At 39.3% G+C, this 22,757-nt stretch overlaps 1 protein-coding gene across 8 annotated transcripts in view; it reads left to right on the top strand.

Annotated features, from left to right (window-relative positions):
- LOC135094755 (uncharacterized) overlaps window positions 1-22,757 on the top strand; it is a 157,054-nt gene that overhangs the window by 76,289 nt on the left and 58,008 nt on the right. For all 8 annotated transcript variants that reach the window (XM_063995138.1, XM_063995107.1, XM_063995148.1 and 5 more), the window contains 4 exons: window positions 800-888; window positions 1,059-1,236; window positions 1,730-1,925; window positions 2,624-2,756. In XM_063995138.1, the coding sequence (XP_063851208.1) occupies window positions 1,161-1,236; window positions 1,730-1,925; window positions 2,624-2,756 (405 nt within the window). In that variant the 5' untranslated portion in view covers window positions 800-888; window positions 1,059-1,160. The remainder of the gene's footprint in view (window positions 1-799; window positions 889-1,058; window positions 1,237-1,729; window positions 1,926-2,623; window positions 2,757-22,757) is intronic.

The raw sequence follows: 22,757 nt of genomic DNA, 5'->3' as shown, positions 1-22,757 counted from the left end.
AATCTTTGATAATCGACCACTGCGGCTTACACACGAAAAGAGAGAGAGAGAGAGAGAGAGAGAGAGAGAGAGAGAGAGAGAGAGAGAGAGAGAGAGAGAGAGAGAGAGAGAGAGAGAGAGAGAGAGAGAGAGAGAGAGAGAGAATCAAAGGTAATCATGAGAAGGTGAAGTATTATTTTCGTCTTATTCAAAGCTACTGTCATTGATTTTCTATTTATGGAAGCAAAAGAAAGGATAAGAGAGAAAGAGAGAGAAAGGGGAAGGATGTTAAAAGAAAGGGGAAGGGAAAGAAAAAAAGAGGGAGAGGGAGAGAGAGGGGAATGAGGGGTGCCGGCATTCTGTTAAAGGGGAAGGAAAAAGTGATGGGATGTAAGGAGAGGGGAAAAAGAAAGGTAGGGAATGAGAGGAAGTTCATGGAAGAGAAGGGGGAGGAGGAGGAGGAGGAGGAGGAGGAGGAGGAAGAGGAGTAGGAAGAAAAGAAGGGAAAAAAACTATCATCACTCGTCCTCTTGGAAGTAACGATACCAATTTTTTCTTCTTTTCTTCTTAGTAGTTGTGGTGGTGGCGGCGGCTTCGGTGGTGGTGGTGGTGGTGGTGGTGGTGATGTCGGTCTTTCCTTTATAATCTGTAAATGTCTTTTTTCCTCAATTCGTGTTCCAGAATGAGTCCAGGCAGGCAATCTCTCTCTCTCTCTCTCTCTCTCTCTCTCTCTCTCTCTCTCTCTCTCTCTCTCTCTCTCTCTCTCTCTCTCTCTCTCTTTCTCAGCCCTTGACCGTCTTTCCTCTCTTTTTACCGGCAGGGGAGAGTGACGGCGACTCCAGTGACCTCGTTTCGTCCCGCCAGCAGCACCGGGGGACCACTAAAGTGTTCCCTCCCAGCAGACGACAGGTAAGGCAGCGTAGCCCTAAGGAACAGGTGAGCCGTGACCTCTGAGTGACAAACACGCCCTAGGTAGTCACTGGTCACGCTCCATCAGGTGAATAAAAAAGAACTTATCAGGTGACTCAGAGCTAATGATCACCTGCAAGGAAATTAATAGCTACCTGTCGCCCTGATAGATAAACGAGAGGTGAGGCGCTGGGACCTGATCGAGGAGGCGTCCCAGGAGTAGAGAAGAGGAAGATCCAGCGAGAGATTGCGTCACCGCGGCGTTGGGCAGCATGTCCCGCCAGGAGGGTTCATTCGAGGCCCGGGGGAGATTCTTTGACGAGCAGCTGGCCCGCCGAGGCTCCGCAGGTGAGGGACTGACTTGATTTCAAATGTTTGCTCGTCTTACTTTCATAACTTTTTCTAGGCTTTGGCGGACGTTACTCAAGTTTGCAAAGTTGTTTTAATGATTCTTGTGATGATTGAAGGATTGTGTATCATCGCTGGGGAAACACTCATTAGAACCCGACTATTCATCTCTGTGACCTTTGAAAAATAGTCTGCTTTCGAGCCTTTAAGTACTTGACGCTTTCTCATGGCTGCTCTTTTCTTTTCTTTTTTTTTTTTTACCTGGAGCATTTAAGAACACGAGCGTAACTCCCTCACCCTCCCACGGCCTGAGGAGGAAGAGCACGAACACCTCCCAGGCTCATCACTCTTCCCTGGCATTGATAGGCGAGGCACGGAAGTCCTGAGCAATTATTCGTTTTCCTGCAAGCATTGATCACCAAAACACGACGTCACGCCTGCGTCACACTGCGTCACACTGCAGCTCACCAGGCGTTACTTTGTTTCCATGCAGATGTTCAGCGTCCCCGCCACGGCACTCCACCTACTACAGGCACTCCGCCGGCAGGCACTCCTCACCTCAGCCCCCGCTATCTGCCGCGTCCCAACACCCCCTCCACCAGCCCCGCCACGCCCATCAACTCAGGCACGCCACCCCCCGATGCACCGCCCCCCTACTCTTACCTGGACACTATGCCACCATCCAGAAAGTGAGTTGCCAGACACGAGAGATGGAATCAAGGGTGGTGAGACAGGTGATGTGGAAATGATGAAATAGAATGACTGACTGACTGATTTATACGTCGCAGCTCAATCAGTCAATCAGTCAGTCAGTCAGTAAGTTAATTCTCATCACTCGTTTTCTATCTTCTCGTTCACCACTTTTCGTGTCTCGCTACCACTTGATTTATAGAAGAACAGGAGGAAGTGAATGAATGAATGAATGGAAGGACAAGAATGATGAGCAAAAGTGATAATAATGGAAGGAATAAACGCCACGAGACGCTCACTTCACTTCCCTTCACTCATTGTACATGTTTCTGTTTGCTTCCAAGTCCACATTCCACTTTTTTTTTTCCATCCCCCTCTCCCCTCCTCTCTCCTCCTCGTACTCCATCTATCCCTCTTCTCTTTCTTCCTTCGTGACTTCCTCCTTCCCGCCCCCCAACACATCCACGTACTTCCGCCCTTCCCCTCTCCCTTAGTCCTCCCTCCCCTTTACTTCGCTCCTACACTAACCCAGTCACTCTTTCTCTCTCCCCTCCCTCCCGCGCTCCCTTACTCCCTCATTCCTAGCGCCCCCTTGCCTTCCTGACTCCTTCCCTGTGTTCCCAGAGCTCTCCCCTCCCCAGTCATTCCTTCTCTCTCCCCTTCCTTCACTAGCCCTCACTTCGCTTGCTCTCCTCAGAAACTCCCTCTTGCCACCTGGGTCGGACTCACGCCGCAGCTCGCTAACGAAGAGGTCGCTCACGGACCTCGCACAGGACGCCAGGAAGGGCATCAGGAACGTCAAAGACACCTCGATGAAGGCCGGACAGAAGGTAAGGAGAGACGGAGTGACGGGAATGAACGTGGTAATGAAAGTGGGGAAGAAAGGAAGGGAAAAAAGAGGGAAAAATACGTGAAGGTTGTGACTTGTAGGGGCAAAAAGTGAAGTGATGGGCAAAGACGGGAAAAAAAGGAAAAAAAATTGGGAAAAGGGGAAAGATACATGAAAGCTGTGACATGTAGGGATAAAAGATGTAGTGCAAGAGGGGAAAAAGTAGAAAATATCGGTGAAAACTGTGAATGATTTGGATGAAAGGTGCAAACGGTGAGAACAGTGCACACGATGGAAGGAAGGTCCGTGTATTGACTACAGAGAGAGAAAAAAAAGTTGTGCAGTATGAGTTAGAGGAAGAAGCTAAAAATTAACAGAAAAAAATGTGAGAAATGTCGGAAAAAAATTGAAAATGAAAATGAATAAGGAGGAAGCGGCTGAAGGTAAAAAAAAAAAAAAATGCAACATGGAAGTGAAATAAAAAAATAGAATAGTGTATTAATGAAAGAAAACAAGTAATATACAATGAAATAACTGATAAATCTGGAATTGGGAGACAAGTGAAAGAAATATACATAGGAAAGAAAGATAAAAAAGTAAAAACGTTGACAAAAATAAAATAAGTAAACGAAAAAGATAAAAATAGCAAAGAACAGGAGGAAGGGGATGGAAAATACGTAGGAAGAGGAGGGAGGAACAAGGGAATAATGGAGATTAAAGGAAGAAGGGATGGAAGCTTGAAATGTTCGATGAAAGGACGGAGAGGGAAGGAAGGAATGATAAAGGATGAAAGGTTAGAGAGAGAGAGAGAGAGAGAGAGAGAGAGAGAGAGAGAGAGAGAGAGAGAGAGAGAGAGAGAGAGAGAGAGAGAGAGAGAGAGAGGTGAAAGAGGAAGAGGGAGAATATCAATGTTTCAATGTGCAAAGTGGAATGGAGAAAAAGAGGGAATGAAAGAGACAAAGCAAAGACCGAAAAAAAAAACCTTACTGGTGAACAAAGAGAAATGAAAAACAAAACAAAAAAATAAAAAGAACAAAGAAGAATACGAAAAAAAAGAGTGGATAAAAACGTAGATAGAAAACACACATGACAACAAGCAATGGGGAAGGAAAGAAAGAAGTGAATCACACAATTAAGAAACAGAAATACACCAAAGAAATCGTCATAAAAAAAATACTGAAAGGAAAGAGACAAAAGGAAATTTTTAAAGAAGGAAGAGGAAGCGAAGGATGAAAGGAAAAAGATCGTCACTGATTTTGGAAAGTAACGATCGGAAAGGATGAAAATTAATGATGTGGAGAATAAGCTCTCTCTCTCTTTCTCTCTCTCTCTCTCTCTCTCTCTCTCTCTCTCTCTCTCTCTCTCTCTCTCTGTGTGTGTGTGTGTGTGTGTGTGTGTGTGTGTGTTTGTTCAGCCCTCAGGTTCACGTGTTTGGCGTTTGCTTTGATGTTTATTTGCATGTTTGTAAGCTTTCTTTTTCCCCGCGTTCGTGTGTGTGTGTGTGTGTGTGTGTGTGTGTGTGTGTGTGTGTGTGTGTGTGTGTGTGTGTGTGTGTGTGTGTGTGTGTGTGTGCTCATTATCTGGTCTCGTTTAAGAAAGATTAACTGCTACGAGGAGGAGGAGGAGGAAAAGGAGGAGAAGGAGGAGGAGGAGGAGGAGGAGGAGGAGGAGGAGGAGGAGGAGGAGGAAGGGAGAGGAAAGAGGTGGGAATTGACTTTTATATATCTTAGCAATGTTTGTATATAAATGTATGTCAGAGAGAGAGAGAGAGAGAGAGAGAGAGAGAGAGAGAGAGAGAGAGAGAGAGAGAGAGAGAGAGAGAGAGAGAGAGAGAGAGAGAGAGAAACAGAGACAGAGACAGAAAGAGAGAGAGAGAGAGAGAGAGAGAGAGAGAGAGAGAGAGAGAGAGAGAGAGAGAGAGAGAGAGAGAGAGAGAGAGAGAGAGAGAGAGAGAGAGAGAGAGAGAGAGAGAGAGAGAGAGAGAGAGAGAGAGAGAGAGAGAGAGAGAGAGAGAGAGAGAGATAAAGAGAAACAGAGACAGAGACAGAGAGACAGAGAGAGAGAGAGAGAGAGAGAGAGAGAGAGAGAGAGAGAGAGAGAGAGAGAGAGAGAGAGAGAGAGAGAGAGTCCTAAAATAAATGGAGTGTTATTAGAAGAGAAGGCAAGACTTGCACAAATATTTCTCCTCATCTTAGAGGATAACGTTTATGTAAGAATCTCTCTCTCTCTCTCTCTCTCTCTCTCTCTCTCTCTCTCTCTCTCTCTCTCTCTCTCTCTCTCTCTCTATCTCTCACACTAATAATCGCATCCTTCCCTCTCCTATTCCAATGCTAGTCCTCCTTTCCCTCCTCCTCCTACTCCTCCTCCTCCTCCTCCTCCTCCTCCTCCACCTCCCCCTCCTACTCCTCCTCCCCCTCTAGCCCATGGACACTGATAATCCTCGGAACTAATGGAGTGTCAAGTACAGCTTCCCCTGGTGATATATCCTTCGCAGGACCCCTAACACCTTCCTCCTCCACTCCTTCGCTCCTACTACCACGATCCTGTAACGCGAGATGCCAACACACCGATTTTCCCTTGGCGACGCGTAAATCTTGTGTCGCGAATCCTGTTTTTGTTGTAATCTATTTTATATTTTTGTATTTAAGTGTGGTAGTGTGTGTTGTGTGTGTGTGTGTGTGTGTGTGTGTGTGTGTGTGTGTGTGTGTGTGTGTTGTTGTGTTGTGGTGATTGGTATCTCAGCATTATTACTATTTTTTTTTTATTTCGTATTTATTGTGTATGTGAGTGTTTGTTTTAGTTTAAGATGCACACTTACTCTTGTACTGACGAGTCTCATCTAAACATCTTTTTTTTTCTTTTTTCTTTATTTTTTTTCTATTTAAATTTTCGAGTATAATCCGTTGGCTTGAAAAACACACTCCCATCTGTACTGCCAAAACTGTATCAAATCATCCACACATTCATCTGTCTATTTATCTACTCCATATTACACCCAGTTTTATGTCTTTATTTTCTTCTCTATGTACTTATTCATACGTCTACTTAATTCTCTTCATCTGTTTGTCTTTTTACTTCCTCGCTCATTTTTGTGAATGTCGAGCAGATATTTTTGTTGTGTGTCTTCTTTTTGAGTTTGCTATTTATCTATTTTTTTTTAAGTGATTTATGTGGTGGTGGTGGTGGTGGCGGTGGAGGTGGTGTTGTTGTTGTTATACTTTTAATATGAACTCCAGAAATAGTGAAATTGTATGTAGATAAGTAAAGCAATCAATATGGGAATAGCAGAGAGAGAGAGAGAGATGAGAGAGAGAGAGAGAGAGAGAGAGAGAGAGAGAGAGAGGAGAAGAGACGTTGGAGATGATTAGAGGATGGGAATAATTGGATTGCAGTAATATATTAAATTTTCTAAGAACGATGTGCTGCTGAGTGACACTATTTTCACTCTCTCTCTCTCTCTCTCTCTCTCTCTCTCTCTCTCTCTCTCTCTCTCTCTCTCTCTCTCTCTCTCTCTTATCCCCACACAGCTGACCGATTCCACTTTTTGTTTTTCTTTCTCTCTCCCGCTCATTTCTTTGTAATTTATTTTCAGACACAATTTTTCAACGTTTTCCTTGAACCTTCACGACAGCAAGACAGCAAGACAAAGCTTCTCCCTCAGCTGTGTGTGAGGAACGTTTGTTATCCTGACTAAAAAAATGTTCATATATGGGAGGAGGAGGAGGAGGATGAAGAGGGTGGCGGAGTACTGGTGGTGGTGGTGGTGGCGAAGGTCATAGTGGTGGTGGTGGTAGTAGTAGTAGTAGTAGCAGTAGTAGTAGTAGTAGTAATAGTAATAGGCGAGCACGTGTGTGTGTGTGTGTGTGTGTGTGTGTGTGTGTGTGTGTGTGTGTGTGTGTGTGTGTGTGTGTGTGTGTGTGTGTGCGTTTGTGTCCCATTTCCTTGACACATAAATAATTATTATTATCTTCAAGGATCTATAAATGTTTTTCAGTCCCCATTACAACCATTAATCCTATTTCTGTCTGTCTTTTTTATTATTATCATTATTATTATTATTATTATTATTATTATTATTATTATTGTTCTCTTTTTTCTCTTATTATACACTGAGAATGTATGATTTTCTTTCTCTTGTGTTATTTATATTAAGAATCTTTTGTTATTTTCTATCTCTCCCTCTGTACTTTCATTTATTATTGCAAGTTTATGTTTTAAGTGTGGCAATTAAAGTAAGAGTGGCGTGGGAGAGGGGAGGGTAAGGGAGAGGGGGGGGTGAGAGAAACAACACAGCGTCAGGGAGAATTCATAAACAAAATTGCCTGAGCCGTAACGAAATTAATAATACCAAACATGTAACGCCAGACGGAAATTAAATACAAACACACACACACACACACACACACACACACACACACCACACAATTTATTTGTTTTTATTTTTTTTATTTCTTTTTTTTTTTTTTTTTTTTTTTTTTTTTTTTTTGCTTGAAACAGACAAATTTAATTATCACACCACACATTTCGGAAGGGAAAATGGAAGTATATACCTCGTTTCCTCAGACAGCGACGACCGTTTCCTTCCTTGAACCCGACAAATTTAACTATCGCATCAAGCGTTTTGGAGGAAAGTTTTCAGTAAGAACCTTAGGCAGCTGTAACTTTCCCGCAGAAGACTGATAAATGTAACTATGACATCACAGTATTTTCTTTCTTGAACCTGACAAATTTAACTGTCACATCAAGCATTTTACACAAAAGTTTTAAGTAAGAAGTGCATTTGACAGCAATGACTTTTTCCGCAGAAGACTGACAAATAGAAGTGGCATCAAACATTTACACGGGAATGCTTTAGGTATGATGGGTGTTTCGTCAGACAGCGATATTAACAATGCTACATCTTGCTTGCACACTCCACTGATCTGGGGACTTTAAATAAAATGTCAGCAGAAAGTCATTTAATCTGCCTTCTGGTCTAAGTATCTTTATAAATACCCGATCATTATAACCTTCTGACTGCTATTAGCTACATCTTTCCTTAATTACTAATAACTCTGAGACATCTCCACTCGTTTAATAGCCACCTCCAATCTTTTAAAGTTGGTAGAAATTGTAAAATCTATTCTTTTTCATCTTTAACTTTCTTGTAGATTTTTATAAAGATTCCATGCATTGCTTCTGGTGCTGTTAATTATTTCGTATCGCAGTGAAAAGTTAAGCAAGCCACCTTCTTAAGAACAACACTGCAATAGTCAACCAGTTCTGAACGCCCTCGGCTTAAGTGTCTTTACATATACCCTCCATCGGAAATAAGCCACTATTTTTTTTTCTTTAACACCCGCTTCAGAACACCAATGCAAGAGCTAACCAGTATTCTGAACCTGTTATACCTTTTCACTGGTAAACTATGAAACTCCATGCATCCTTCCATCTTCAAGGCACTTCACAATATAATTCTGGACTTGATTTTGGTCTGTGATTTTGATTTCAAGGAGACTAGCAAATTCAGTGAGCCTTTTTTTTTTATAGTTTTGTTGCTTTAGATCAGCGCTCTTCTTACATAACACGAACTATCTATTCAAGCACAAAAGCAGACAATAAGTAAGGAAAACGCAATATATATGAACAGTAATGAGTAAAATCTACGATCAAATAGGGACAAATGGATAAGCAGTCTTTAATAAGGAAACTATCTTTTTTACGCGGGAGGGAAAAATGATTCCTTAGTAAGTACAAGTTAGATTGGTGTCCCAGGTAAATTTATTGACACATAACTCATACTTCCCAATCCGTAAGATGATAAAGGAAAAGCGATATCAGAGTAATATACAGCAGTGGTGTCCTAAGTAGATTACAGATCGTGGTGAATGAAACCAGTATTTTATGAGCTTTGGTTTATCTTCGGTTGTTCGGAATGCTGAGAGAAATATATCTTTTTTTTTTTTCACTGTATCTGATATTGTGTGTGTGTGTGTGTGTGTGTGTGTGTGTGTGTGTGTGTGTGTGTGTGTGTGTGTGTGTGTGTAAAAGGGCTTAGAATCTCGATTAATTAAGTGTAGCACAAATAGGTTGTTCAGTAAAATTACTTGAAATTACTTGAATATATGTATAGAGGGAAAACTGGCACACACACACACACACACACACACACACACACACACACACACACACACACACACACACACACACACACACACACACAGACACACACACACAGCTAGATAATATATGGACAGATAGATCGATACATACTTGTACATTCATACATACATTCATACATACATACATACATACATACATACATAGACAGATAGGGCAGCTTAAAAGAATCGACCACAGTTCATAAACTAATAAATATACTTAAAGATTTGCATAAATATGTATGAAGGCAAAAAATTTGTAAGAAACAAGAGGAAAGAAAGAAAGAAAGAAGAAAAAAGAAAGAAAAAAGGAAAACAAAATACACTGACACGCTATACAATACACGAACACAAATACAAAACTCATAAAGATCTGTGTTCTGTTATTTATTAGCGTTCCAAATGCCTCAAAAAACACGTTCTCTATATTTCACACACGCACACACACACACACACACACACACACACACACACACACACACACACACACACACACACAAACAGTTCCAAATTCCTCAGTAAAAAAAAAAAATCCAGCTACCTAACAAAAAACGTTCCAAATACTTGATATACAAAAAAAAACTTTCCAGACTCAAAAACGTAAAAAAAAAAAAGTAATTTCACCTAAAAATGTTATAACTTACAAAAAAACGTTCCACCTCACAAAGAAAACGTTAAAAACAAAACAAACAAACAAAAAACTCACCAAAAATGAAAAACGTTCCGCTTAACAACAACAAAAAAAAAACGTTCTTTCCCATAAAATAAGGCAACGTTCACACAACACAACGAGAAGCAGCGATTACCTTTCCATCTTTTTCTTTTTTTTCCCAATGGTAATCTTGCCCCAGCGTGCGGCCCGCCCATTTATTTCCACCGACACAAACACATATATGTATATCCGCACACCGCGTGAGAGGCGCCGCTGTGGCTGCGCGTCCCGTATTGTGGTGGTGGTTGTTGTTGTTGTTTTTCTGTCTTGTTGTGTTGTGTTTCATTTTCCTTTTTGTTATTTTATGTATAGAAGAAGTGTACGTTTTTCTTTTTTTTTTTTTTGCTTTGTTTTGTTATTCTTGACATTTCTTTTTGTTCATTATGTTCTCTTTCTCTTTTTTTCTTTTTATTGTTTTTATTGGATTTTTTTTTTTCGTCTCTCTTATCCTCTGTTTTATAGACTCCATTTTTTTCTTTTTCTTTTCTCTCTAGTCTTGTTATTTCTCCATTATGCTCCTTCCTTCCTTTTCTCCATTATGCTCCTTCCTTCCTTTTCCTCTTAACATTTTTTTTTCTGTTTGATTCTATACAGGATTGATTTTTTCTCTTTTTTTCATTCTTGTTCTTTCTCATTATCTTCCCTCCTTTTTCTCGTCTTCCCTTTTTTTTTTTTTTTGTTTGGATTAATTTCATATAGGTCTTACTATTTCCTTCCTATTCATTCTTGTTCTTTCTCATTACCTTCCCTCCTTTTTCTTCTCTTCCCTTTTTTTCATTATATAGAGATTATTTCTTTTATCTTCTTTTCATCCTTGTTATTTTTAATTTGTTCCCTCCTTTTTTTTCCTTTTTTTTTATTTTATGTAGAATTTTTCTCTTATTATTATTCATATATTCTATTATGCTCCTTTTTCTCTTCTTTTTTCTTCATTTTACATGGGACAAAGTCTTTTTTTTCGTTATTGCTATGGTTCTTGATCTTACGCAATATAGAAGCAAAATACATAACTTTATCCTCTTTTTTTTATCTTTTATCTCGTTCTATTCTCACCTTCCTCTCCCTCTTTCGTTCAGCCTTATATGGAGCTTAACTTTCATTTTTTTCCCCTTCTTTTATGATGTAACTGCCAATGTTCCTATGTACTGAAGACTCTTTTGTATTACGATTCCTCATTTAGTCTACTCCTTTTCCTTCTGTCTCTCTGTTATATTTCACAGACAACTTGAATGGACTTTGCTTTAACGGCTCTTCATCCTACCCACTGTCCGAGGGTAGGAATGGCATCCGCTCAGGGTAACGGTTTCCCATATGCCAAATCCAAAGCAGTTCATTAAGAGGCACCGTCCTATCCCCAATAGACTAGGGAAACCGAACATTAAAACCCAGAAAAAAAATTGCTGCAGGGTAGATATTTTTCATCATTTTATTTTGAGAGAAGCTCTGGGCAAGGACAACAGAATGGCTAATAAATAAATAAAGAAGCTCACTAAAGATGCTAGTTCCAAAAGAATATATTGAAAAAGATTACTTTGAATTATGGGAAGTGTCTTGCAGTTTATTATTCTTTTTCCCTTATTTTTTTTCTTTTTTTAATGTCCGTATTTAAAGTATCAAATAAGTGTAATGTCAAGTGTCATAAGCCTTCTGTACGAGTATTGCTTCCATTAATTCTGATCCCACTCTGATTATTAATGTATTCCAAACGCAGCCTTGTCCGCCTTTCTGTGTGTGTGTGTGTGTGTGTGTGTGTGTGTGTGTGTGTGTGTGTGTGTGTGTGTGTGTGTGTGTGTGTGTGTGTGTGTGTGTGTGTGTGTGTGTGTGTGTGTGTGTGTGTGTGTGTTGTGTACCTATATGAATTAATTAGTAACTCCGGGGCACACTATAACACAAGAAAAATTCACAGATTGGAACACAAAACAGAATCATGATGTACCAAAGACTGAAAGAAATTAACATGTAAACCTCTATGAAAAAAATAAATAAATAAATAAATGAATAAATAAAAACATGATGTGGAACAGTAAACAATCAATTTGGTTACGCTTCGTTTAACACGTACAAAAAGCGGAGCCAATTAAAATCAGCCAGAACTCTGACACTGTTACATATTCTATTAGTGAAGCTGTCAACTCACTGAATATATGTTTACTCCAAATAAAAGGGGAAAAAACACACAATATTACTAATTTTGACAACATTGGACATACAGACACACAAAAAAAAAAACCAGGTTGAGTTCATTATCTGTAGTTTTGTGTCGCTTTATTTATTTATTGTTTTTTTTTCATATTCGTTCTTCCTTTCTTTTTGATTGGTTGATTTATTACAACATCTGTTTCTTCACCTACTTCTTCTTCTTCTTCTTCTTCTTCTACTTCTTCTTTTTCTTCTTCTTTTTCTTCTTCTTTTTAATCATCATCTATTGAGCTTAACATTTTTTCTCATCTTATAATCTATTTTCTTTTCTTATTTTGTTCTTTTTTTCATTTTCACAGTATATTCTTCTCTTTCCTCTTGTTCTTCTTTTCTTTTGATTTATTTTTCTTTACCTCTCTTTCTTGATCTTGTTCTTATTCTTTTTTCTTTTCCTTTACTTTCATTTTTCATTTCTCCTTCTTCCATCCTTCTCCTCCTCCTCCTCTTCATCCTCATCAGCAACATCATTATCATCATCATCATCATCTTTTTCAGTTCCTTGTTTTTCATCGTTTACTTTTCCTCTCTTTTCCAATGCGAACACGAGAAATAACAACCCTTTTTTAAGAACGACGAACTGAAATATTCTCACGCACGTATCGTATTGTATTCTAAGATCACTGTACTTCCCTACCATATTTCAAGTTACTATCTACTTAAATACTATGAAAAAAACAGACAACACGCGACTGTACTAAGAAGGAAGGAAGGAAGGAAGGAAGGAAGGAAGGAACACTGATATAAATATTACCTATGCACACTCTTTTCTTAATTGTGAACGGCGCACAAAATGAGACACGTCATCACAAATTGCTCCTGAAATTAATGAACTTCGCCGAAAATTACAAACTCAGCGGACGTCAAGTCGAGAATGATTAACTTGATTAGTACACTGTCGCCCGAGTGACTGCTGCCGTACGTCCATTAGTGACTGGTTATAATTGGAGTTCCCGATGTGTGTTTCTATCGAGTATAGTAGCTTTTAAGAAAATGATCGAATGGAAGCTTTTGGAAATGTTATAAATATGTAACTATGAAGGGGAGAAAGGTCAATGAAAACATTAGAGGAATCAAGTTATATTAGTGTTTCTATCTGAACTACCTTTTTAAGTGAAGGATAAAAATGGAAGCTTCGAAAATGGAATAAAAAAATAACTATGGAAGAAAAGAAAAGTCAATGCATGAGTTCTTAAGGGAAATATGAAAAAAATTCGGAAGTGACCCAAGATTTTTAAAACAAGGAAAACAAAATTCAGTAGATTGAACGAATTAATCAATTAGTAAAGTAAATAGCAGGAAAATTTCAAAAGTTGAGAAAAAAAATTTACGATTAACTATTAAAAATCAAATAGAAGAGTTAGACTAGTAGATTGAATATACTAGAGAAAGAACAGTAAATGAATGACTTATCTACCTACAAGAGTCACATAAGAACCTCCACTTCACTATGAACACAAAAAATGAATGAACAGACAGAAAGATGCGTATACTGAACAAAATAAGCAATACACGAGGCAGGACGGAGGTGAGAGCGAATTACAGGCTATCTACCAGTAATGTTCTTCCTAGTGAACAGCAAACAGGTCTTACTCCCGAGGAAACGCCAACTCCCAGTATACAAGGAAGACCAGCAGGGGAAGGGAGTCACGTGTCTGGAGTTGATGGAAGTTCCGTGTCAACAAGAGGGGCAGAGTGAGCAGTAGGAGCTAAAAACGACCTCTAATTATACGTAGTGAGTGTTACTGACTTTACTGCGTCCTGAAAAAAGCCACAATGAGGTAATCTAGTGTGGAGTTTACGAGTTTGTCATTTGCTTGAGTCTGGTCTGGTGAGGCGGTTGATGGTTTGCCTAAAAATATCTTACGTTGACTGGCGGTGGTATGCAAGGGTAATGAGGGGTCAGGCAACTAATGGCGCGACGCTTGACAGGTAGCACCAAGGATGACAGGATAATAATCTACATACATTCGTAACATTAAAAGTGCAACATAAGTCCCTGTTTTCACATACTGTGCTGCACTTACTGCCTATAACATTGCGTGTGAATGTTATACAAAACCTTGAAGTTTATCACGTGAGAAACTGATAGATTGATTAATTTCTTCTTTGATAGATTCACTGGCTTAAGCATCGCGACAACCGAATCAAACAGCGCAAAAAAAGTAAGAAATGCGTAACGAAATAAAGAAACGTACAGGGAAAATAAGAATCGTAAAATCTAATTCCTACCACTGACTTTTGTGCGATGAGAGCAATTGTTCGTGCGAGCAGTGAAAACAATAAGGCAATAAGTGCGACGAATTGAAAGAAAACAGTGGAGGCAGGGAAAAAACTAAATCAAATATAAATGTTAACGAGAAGTGGAAGCAACACAAATAAACACAGGAATGGGCGAAAATCAAAACAAAAAAAATTTGAAAGTGAAAGTGAAAGTGAATGTGAAAATAATAAAATAGAAAAGCGAAAAGAAATGAAACAGCACATAAACAAACACAAGATTGGACGAAAAGGAAAACAATAATATTACGACTGACCACGAAATAAAAAGAGCAATGAAAAAAAAAAAAAACAGAAATAAAGAGGAGCAAGAAGAGAGAAAACAATACATAAATAAACACAAGAATATACGTACAGGAAAGCAACAATCTAATTACCGATCCCTGAAAATGAAAAATACCAACAAAGAAGTTCCGAAAGAGAGAAAGAAAACGATACACAAATAAACGCAAGAACACAAGCAAAGAAAACCAGGAATTTAATTACTAAGCCTATAGTACAAAGCGACGTGAAAACAGAAAACGTGAGGATGTGTAAACAGTGCAACAAGTGTAAACAGACTCACCCTAGTGGCGTGCGGCAGGAGGCGAGAGAAGCGTGAGGAAGCGTGAGGCACAAAGATTAGGCAGTCAAATGAAACCAGCCCTTTTTTTTCTTCACTTCCTCTCCTTTGCCTTGCCTTTCTCAATCCGTTTTCTGCGTACCTGCCGTCCTCCTTCTCTTCCTCCTGTGCAAAAGAAAGAGTAGTAGTAGTAGTAGTAATACTAGTGGTGGTGGTGGTGGTGGTGGTGGTGGTGGTGGGAAGACGGAGAAGAAGAAAGAGTAGGAGCGGGAGGAAGAAAAGGAAATAGATGTAAAAGAAAGGAAAGTTGTTGCGTGGAAGGATGGGTGAAGAGAAGATAAAGAAAAAATAAAGACAGAGAAAAAAGAAAAAAAAAAGAAAAAGAAAAATCGTTAAAGAATAATAAAAAAATAAATTAAAAAAAACGACTGACTCCGCTATCGAATTAAGCACTAAACACAGCTAATCACGAACAACCTAACCTGCATTCAGAGCGAGGAGGAGTCAACGTAGACCAAGCAACGCGAACGTGTCAGTGTTTTTCTAGGTCAGCGCCAGGAGGTCATGCACACGTTACCTGCGCCTCCTCGTCCCGGACCTCATGGTTAAAGCGATTAAACGACAATAGGAGTGAGTAAACACGTTAATTAGTTCCTAACGTGAACAACAGAGCCGACAAACACCCTCATTAAGCCTCACAGTAAACACCACCATCACCACCACCTCCACGACCACCACCACCACTACCACCACCACCACCACCACCACCAACAAAGCCTTCAAGCATAAAACACGTAAAAGGAAAGACGAAAGATGTAAAATGACAAATTAATAAAAAATTTCAAAATACTTACATTATTTTCTTTGAAGTTCATGGCTCCCACAAAACGTAGACATACGTATGTGTAATGCAATAATGATTTTTACCTTTGAGTCTTCCAGTCAGGGAAAATGTCAAGATACTGAATGTACGATACATCTGCTAGAAATGTTGTCACTGAGATTTTGTAGCAATTAATGAAAAAGAAGAAGAGTTAACATGTAAACCAATCATTATTTTTCTTTCAAGTTTTTCTTTCATTCAGAGAAAACGCAAAAAAAATTTTGAATACACAGAGAGGGCAAGAAATTATGTAACTTTTTTTAAGCAATTACTAAAAGAAACGCAAATTTTTTTTTCAGATAAGACAAAAATAACTTATCTTCAAGGCTTCCAATCGGACAAAAACCCAAGTTGTTTATTGTACATCTCTAGCCAGAAATTATGCCACGGATTTTCAAAGCAATTAGTCTCTCTCCCCTCCACCAACCAAAAGCAAAAAAAAAAAAAAAGTCAGTATATAAAACAATAATAATTTTTCCTTTTTCCTCCAAGTCCTCCATTTAGAAAAAAAAAACATTAATCTACTACATATACATCTAAGAAAATAAAATCTAAAACACAGACAGTAAACAACAAACATATCCTCATGTCATTCTCATTAACTTACAAGCTTAATACACGGATAACTGAATCTCTTAACGCTATTAACATGAGCTCATTCAGATGGCTTTAGGCGGAGCTGGGACAGAAAAAGGGAGTGCAGGAGATGGAAAGACGAGAGTGGATGAGAGGAGAAATAGGAGAGAAGAGAGAGAGTGCGCTGGGTTAGGGAAAAGGAGGAGAGGAGAAGAAAAGGGATAAGAAAGAAGAGAAAGGAAAGTTGTTGTTTGGAAGAGAAGTGGAAGGAGAGAGAGAGAGAGAGAGAGAGAGAGAGAGAGAGAGAGAGAGAGAGAGAGAGAGAGAGAGAGAGAGAGAGAGAGAGAGAGAGAGAGAGAGAGAGAGAGAGAGAAATGGGATGGTTGTGCTGTGTCAGCTACCCACACAGCCACCCACACACACAGACACACACTCCCGCCCAAACAAATGCATAAATAAGCAAAAAAAAAAAAAAACACATCAACCTCTGCAATAGGAGGCGCCATTAAATGTTCATCCCTTCACCTGTGTGACCTTCGGGACTGCAAACCCTCCATATTACCTGCATTACCTGCCAACATTTCGCAATTACTCGCTTCTCACGCTCCGAGGATTAATAATGTAATGTGCCAACACTTCACTGAGAGGGAAAAAAAAAAGTACAATAATAATTCATGAAGCCAAACACACATCTATTGAATTTCCATATTATTCATTTTCAGATCATTACATTTGACGTGACTGGAGGTATAAGAATCAATGGTCCCACACAAAAACTAATAACAATGAATGAAGAGGGTAATAAAAACATGTTGATAGTTTGGGCTGGTCCACAGAATGACCTTGACGGAGCTCCAAGACAAGGTGTGGAGTTATAGGAAAGTTAGGTGGAGGAGGCGGGGTTGGAGAATGGCTCGGCTAGGAAGAGTGGTGATTGCAGTGTAAGAGTTTGGTGGTGTTGCCTTGAGATTTGGGGTAAGTGGGGGTTTTGTGCTGGTGGTGCTGGTAGTAGTAGTAGTAGTAGTAGTAGTAGTAGTAGTAGTAGTAGTAGTAGTAGTAGTAGTAACAGCAGCAGCAGCATCAACATCCTCAGTATCAACAATAACAACAACATTTTCTGTAAGAGTCAACATTTTATCTCCATCTAAATCGTGTCCTTATTACCATCACAGGAGAGATATTGGCATTTACATTAACATTTCATTCTTCCTAACCTATCCTCCTCCTCCTCCTCTTTCTCTTCCTCCTGCTCCTCCTCCCTCAACTCCCATCCCCCTTCTCCATATCGTCACACCTCATTACGTTTTTTTTTTCTTTCCTTTCTTTTCTCTCTTTTTTTCGTCCCTTCCATCCACTTCCATCTCCCCTCTCCCCTTGGTCCTCTCCCGGTACTCGCCACCTCACCAGCATTCATTAGCTACTCATCTCGCCTCACTCACCTACCGTTCACCTTCCTCCAGTCACCACAAACTCGCACACAAATTTTATACTACCACCTTCATTCCCTCCCCTGTCATTTCCACTATACGTGCGACAGACTTCTGCCATTCTTTGTAAGTTACGTGTATGGCTTTTTGTTTTTCTTCGGAACAGTCTTAGAATCGGAGCATGAGAAATAAAATCACACGTCTTGTCTTCTGTCAATATTTCTTTCTTACTAAGTCAGTGTTGTTTTGTGGTGCTTTTGTTGTTGTTGTTGTTGTTGTTTTCCCCGTCAAGTCGCTGTCTCTGATAAGTGTTTTTATTTATTTTTTTTTTTTAGTGTTGGTGTATTACATAAACTTAAAATTAACTAAATATCAAGCTCTCTCTCTCTCTCTCTCTCTCTCTCTCTCTCTCTCTCTCTCTCTCTCTCTCTCTCTCTCTCTCTCTCTCTCTCTCTCCCAACACCACCACCTAAACCTTCTCGTTCTCTTCCCTCTCTTCCTGGTCCCAGCACGCCCCAAGTTAGCCGAGGAAAGAACATACGAGTACAGACAAACGCAAGGCTGTGACTCTCCCAATTTACGCTTATGGAGACGAACAGGTCCAGAGAGATGGTGGTGGTGGTGGTGGTGGTGTTGGTGGTGGTGGTGGTGTTGGTGGTGGTGATGGTGGTGGTGGTGGACAACTCAATTTCTATTATTCGTAAATGTTTTTTTCTTCATCCTTTATGTCTGTCCCCTTGTGTCATTAAATTTCTCTCTCTCTCTCTCTCTCTCTCTCTCTCTCTCTCTCTCTCTCTCTCTCTCTCTCTCTCTCTCTCTCTCTCTCTCTGGTGTAGCTTGTGTTGGTTGTACTAATGTATGAGTTGGCAAGTGTGTGTGTGTGTGTGTGTGTGTGTGTGTGTGTGTGTGTGTGTGTGTGTGTGTGTGTGAGTTGTGGTGGGGGAGGTGTAACTGTGTTAAGGGGAAGCAGGAAAGAGTAGGAGAGGTAGAAAAAAAAAGAGAAAAAGGAGGTTGAGAAGAAGGAGGGGGGAGAAGGAAATGAAAGGATGAAAATGGAAGTTAATGAAAAGATAAATTGTTTCGTACTGGTTGTGTTTTAGACCTTTTTTCTCTTTACACCTGTCTATCTTTTGCCGTCTCTCTTGTGTGTGTGTGTGTGTGTGTGTGTTAGTTTATTTTGTTCACACTTTATGTAAGAGGGGCAACAAAACTTGTTAAAAAAAAAAAAAACAGCCATTGCAGGTGCCAATTCCTTAAGAAGACAGTCCAAAAGCAAAGTCCAGAATTGAATAGTGAAATAACCTGTCCTCGCCTCATCTCGTCTTTGTCTTGCGCTCAACACTACAAAGAAACACACGTAGGAGACTGAGTGGAGGGAATCAGAGGCAGTGTTTATGCTACGTAACTTATGTAGACAATGTGGAGGGTGGTGGAGGTGGTGGTGGTGGTGGTGGTGGTGGTGGTGGTGGTGATGGTGGTGGTTAGGGTATAGAGTAGGTGATGATGATGATGGCTGTTGTGATGGAAAACAATGTGGGATACGTGCTAGTGGTGGTGGTGGTGGTGGTGGAATCAGAGAGAAGCCACATAGATGATGGAGGGGATGTGATTGTTGTGGCGATGAAGGTTGTGGTGATGGTAGTGAAGATTACGAGAGGGTGAGGGAAGGAAGGAGGGACGGAAAAGAGGTAGGGAGAAAGGAAGGAAGGAAGGAAGAGAGCAAGAACCTGTTATTAAAAGAGGTATTAATAAAAAGAAACATCCACTCTACATATTTTTGCCACAATTATCTTGTTGTGCAGAGATTTTATTTTGGATTTCCTTCTTTTTTTCCTTTCTTCCTCCTCCTTATTCCACAAATACCCTGCCTTCGCTTTCTTCCTTTTCCAATATTCTGAAAACAAAATAAACCTCTCCAAAAACAAACAACTAAAAATATCAAAAACTCTATATACATCTTAAAAACTCGCGTATGTATATATATCTGTCTGTCTGCCAAGCTTACTCATGTGTGTGTGTGTGTGTGTGTGTGTGTGTGTGTGTGTGTGTGTCTGCCTCTCTCTGTCTATCTGTCTCTTCAAATTTAACGTGATTCGCTCCGCTCAAGTGAATGAAACGAACACCACTTCAGTCACCATGATACTCTCGCAACTCAGGCAGGGGACCATATATACGTGGCGCTCAAATGGGACCACTGACGAATTTTGGCTAGTACCATTTTGCCAAGTTTGTATTTTATGCCTGAGAGGAGACAACGCGGTTTGGTCTCGTCTGGTCTGCCCACACTGGCGCCGCCTCATCAAAGGGACTGCTGCTACTGCTTGTTGTTGTTGTTGTTGTTGTTGTTGTTGTTGTTATTGATGTTGTTTTCTTCTTTTACTTCGTCTTTGCCTTTCCTTTTTCCTCTTTTTCTTCTCTCTTTTTGTTTTTTGATCTTCGTGTTCTTTTCTCTTCTTTCCTTTCTTTTTCTTTCTTTCTTTCTTTCTTTCTTTCTCTTTTCTTTGTTTTTCTTCTTCTACTTCTTCGTCTTCTACATTTTCGTCTTCTTTTTTCTCTCCTCCAACTCCTGCACCACCTCCTCCTCTTCCTCCTCCTCCTCCTCCGCCTTCTCTTCTTTCTCATCATGGTCCTCCACCTCCTACTCCTTCTCCTCTTATTTCCTTACCTCTTTTCTTTATTCATTCTTCTTCCTCTTGTCCTTGTCACTTCTCTTCTACTTCTTCGTCTTCGTCTACGGACTTTCTCCATCCTCAAACTATGTCACTGTGCCTCGTTAAGCAAAAATAGAAGGAAGCAGCAAGACAGCTAACCACCCACCACATCACCACTCATCACCGACAACACCACGCCGACAGTTATTACCACGCAGGGATCAACTCATAATGAACACACGACACAATGCAGAGGCGGAGGAGGTGTCCTTTAAATATAGTGATAAAGAATTATGAAATATACTGTACAGGGATGCTAGAATGAACATTGGGTGCTGAAAATAGACAGGTAATGATTATTCAACCTAATTTTATATCATCTATGTTATATTAGAGCAGAACTAATCTCCTGCTATGAATTTGATCTAACGCTCTTCAGAATTTCCACAGGAAGGATAATGAAGGGAAACAAGGGGGAGGGAGAGGATATGAAAGTTAAGGGAGAGGGGAAGAAATAATGAACAAAAGGGACGAAAAAGAGAGGATAGGAAGTAGAGAAAAGACGGGAATGAGGGAATACACAAAACAAAATAAAGAAAAGGTAAAAGAGAGAGAGAGAGAGAGAGAGAGAGAGAGAGAGAGAGAGAGAGAGAGAGAGAGAGAGAGAGAGAGAGAGAGAGAGAGAGAGAGAGAGAGAGAGACAGGCGAACAGAGATTTAAGCATAGATAATTCCTTCCAGAGTAATAAATATATATACGAGAAGAGAACAGATGGGTGAAGGACGAGAAGAGAAATGGATGGAAAGAACCAAGACCATGAAACAGAATTACCTCATTCCCACACAAAGGGAAGCAATAACCACCTCGGACAGTCAGCATAATATTGTATTGCAACATTCCATAAATCAGTCTTCTTTTTTTTTTTTAAATCCACATATTTTTTTTTTCATCGCTTCGAAATTCGTGCATGATTCATTATGTTCTCGATATTATTGCTGCTGTTGTTGTTGTTGTTGTTGTTGTTGTTGTTGTTTTTTACTATTATTATTATTATTATTATTATTATTATTATTATTATTATTATTATTATTATTATTATTATTACTATTATTACTATTATCATTATTCTTATCATCAGCATCACCACCACCACCATCATTATCATCACATCCTAATACGGATAATCCAATATTCATAGGAGATCATAAACGTAATTCCTTCCTTCCTATCATTAAAAATAAAATTAAAGTAATAGTTAGTTAAACAACTTACGAACAAAGAGAAGTAAGACAAAAATATAGATACACCACAAAAAAAAGTAATGTCTGAATGTGTGTGTGTGTGTGTTTGTTACAGTGAGTGAACATGTGTACGTGGTCAGTGTTCAGTAATCCGTAAGTCGAACAACAGATAACAGCATTCGATCAGTACTTAATAATTATCTTTCTCATCCAATTCCAAATCACAAAAGGCAACAATTTAGTGAGGCGACAAAACAAGCCGAACTGCGACTGATGCTGCTGACTGGACTGGAGGTGAAGGACAAAGAATAAAGGTTGACTGCAAAAGGTGAATATGATTGAGCTAAAATTTTGTCCAATTGGTGATTATATGAAAGAAAAGCATAGCGGAAAATATGGAGATAAGGAAACTATAAATAGAGTTCAAAATGCGTGTCACTTCCATGAATAACACCGAGAAAATCATTTGGTAAGGCAGAAAATAAAAAATAAAAAGCTTTATCATAGAAATTAGCAGAAATGAAAACCAAATCATAAATATACAGATCATTCAGCATAGATCAAATAATATTACGAGAGGGATAAAAAGATAAACAAAAACAGTATTAAAAGAAAACTGGAACCAAGGAGAAGTATAATGAGAACTAAGTGAAGGCACGAACAGATAAGATTACAATAAATTACATAAAATAAAGTATTAACAAAAAGGCAGCGTAACATTGGAGAAACCTGCTCAACGGGAAATCATTCTAAAGAATTAATGTATATTTGGTTAGTTTGTGAAATACTCGTAGTTGGTTAGTTAATTAGTTAGTCAGTAAGTCATTTATTTATTTAATTGCTTAGTTAGTTTGTTTGTTCGTTAGTTAGCTAGGGAAGGCAGGTAGTTATTTCGTTAGTCAGTCAGTCACAGTCAGGTAGTTAGTTAAATAATGAGTAAATAGAAGATAATCACCAAAAGAAAATAAATAAAATAAAAAAAGGCATCTAGTTACACAAATATTCCATAACCACAGTTCATAAATAGACAATAATTTCATGAACGGTATTGAACGGTAACGTCAAAAAAAAAAAAAAAAAAAAAAAAAAACATTGAAAAAACACTTGGATTCCAAAAGATAAGCTTCCCGACCTGACTGATCCACACGAAGAGGAAAGAGAGAATAAAAGATAAGTATTTCAGCGTGACAGGATTTTAATGGAGCGAGTCTGTCCTATCTTTTTACTTCCCACACAGGTCAAGTTCCATCATTTGATTCTTTGAATTATTACTTCTTTTCTCTCCCACACAGACCAGGTTAATTAACTGCCTGACTGTACGAATTCTTTCCTTT

The sequence above is a fragment of the Scylla paramamosain genome, chromosome 3, assembly GCF_035594125.1.
Source record: "Scylla paramamosain isolate STU-SP2022 chromosome 3, ASM3559412v1, whole genome shotgun sequence".
Lineage (NCBI taxonomy): Eukaryota > Metazoa > Arthropoda > Malacostraca > Decapoda > Portunidae > Scylla > Scylla paramamosain.
This window is presented reverse-complemented; position numbering and strand designations above follow the sequence as displayed.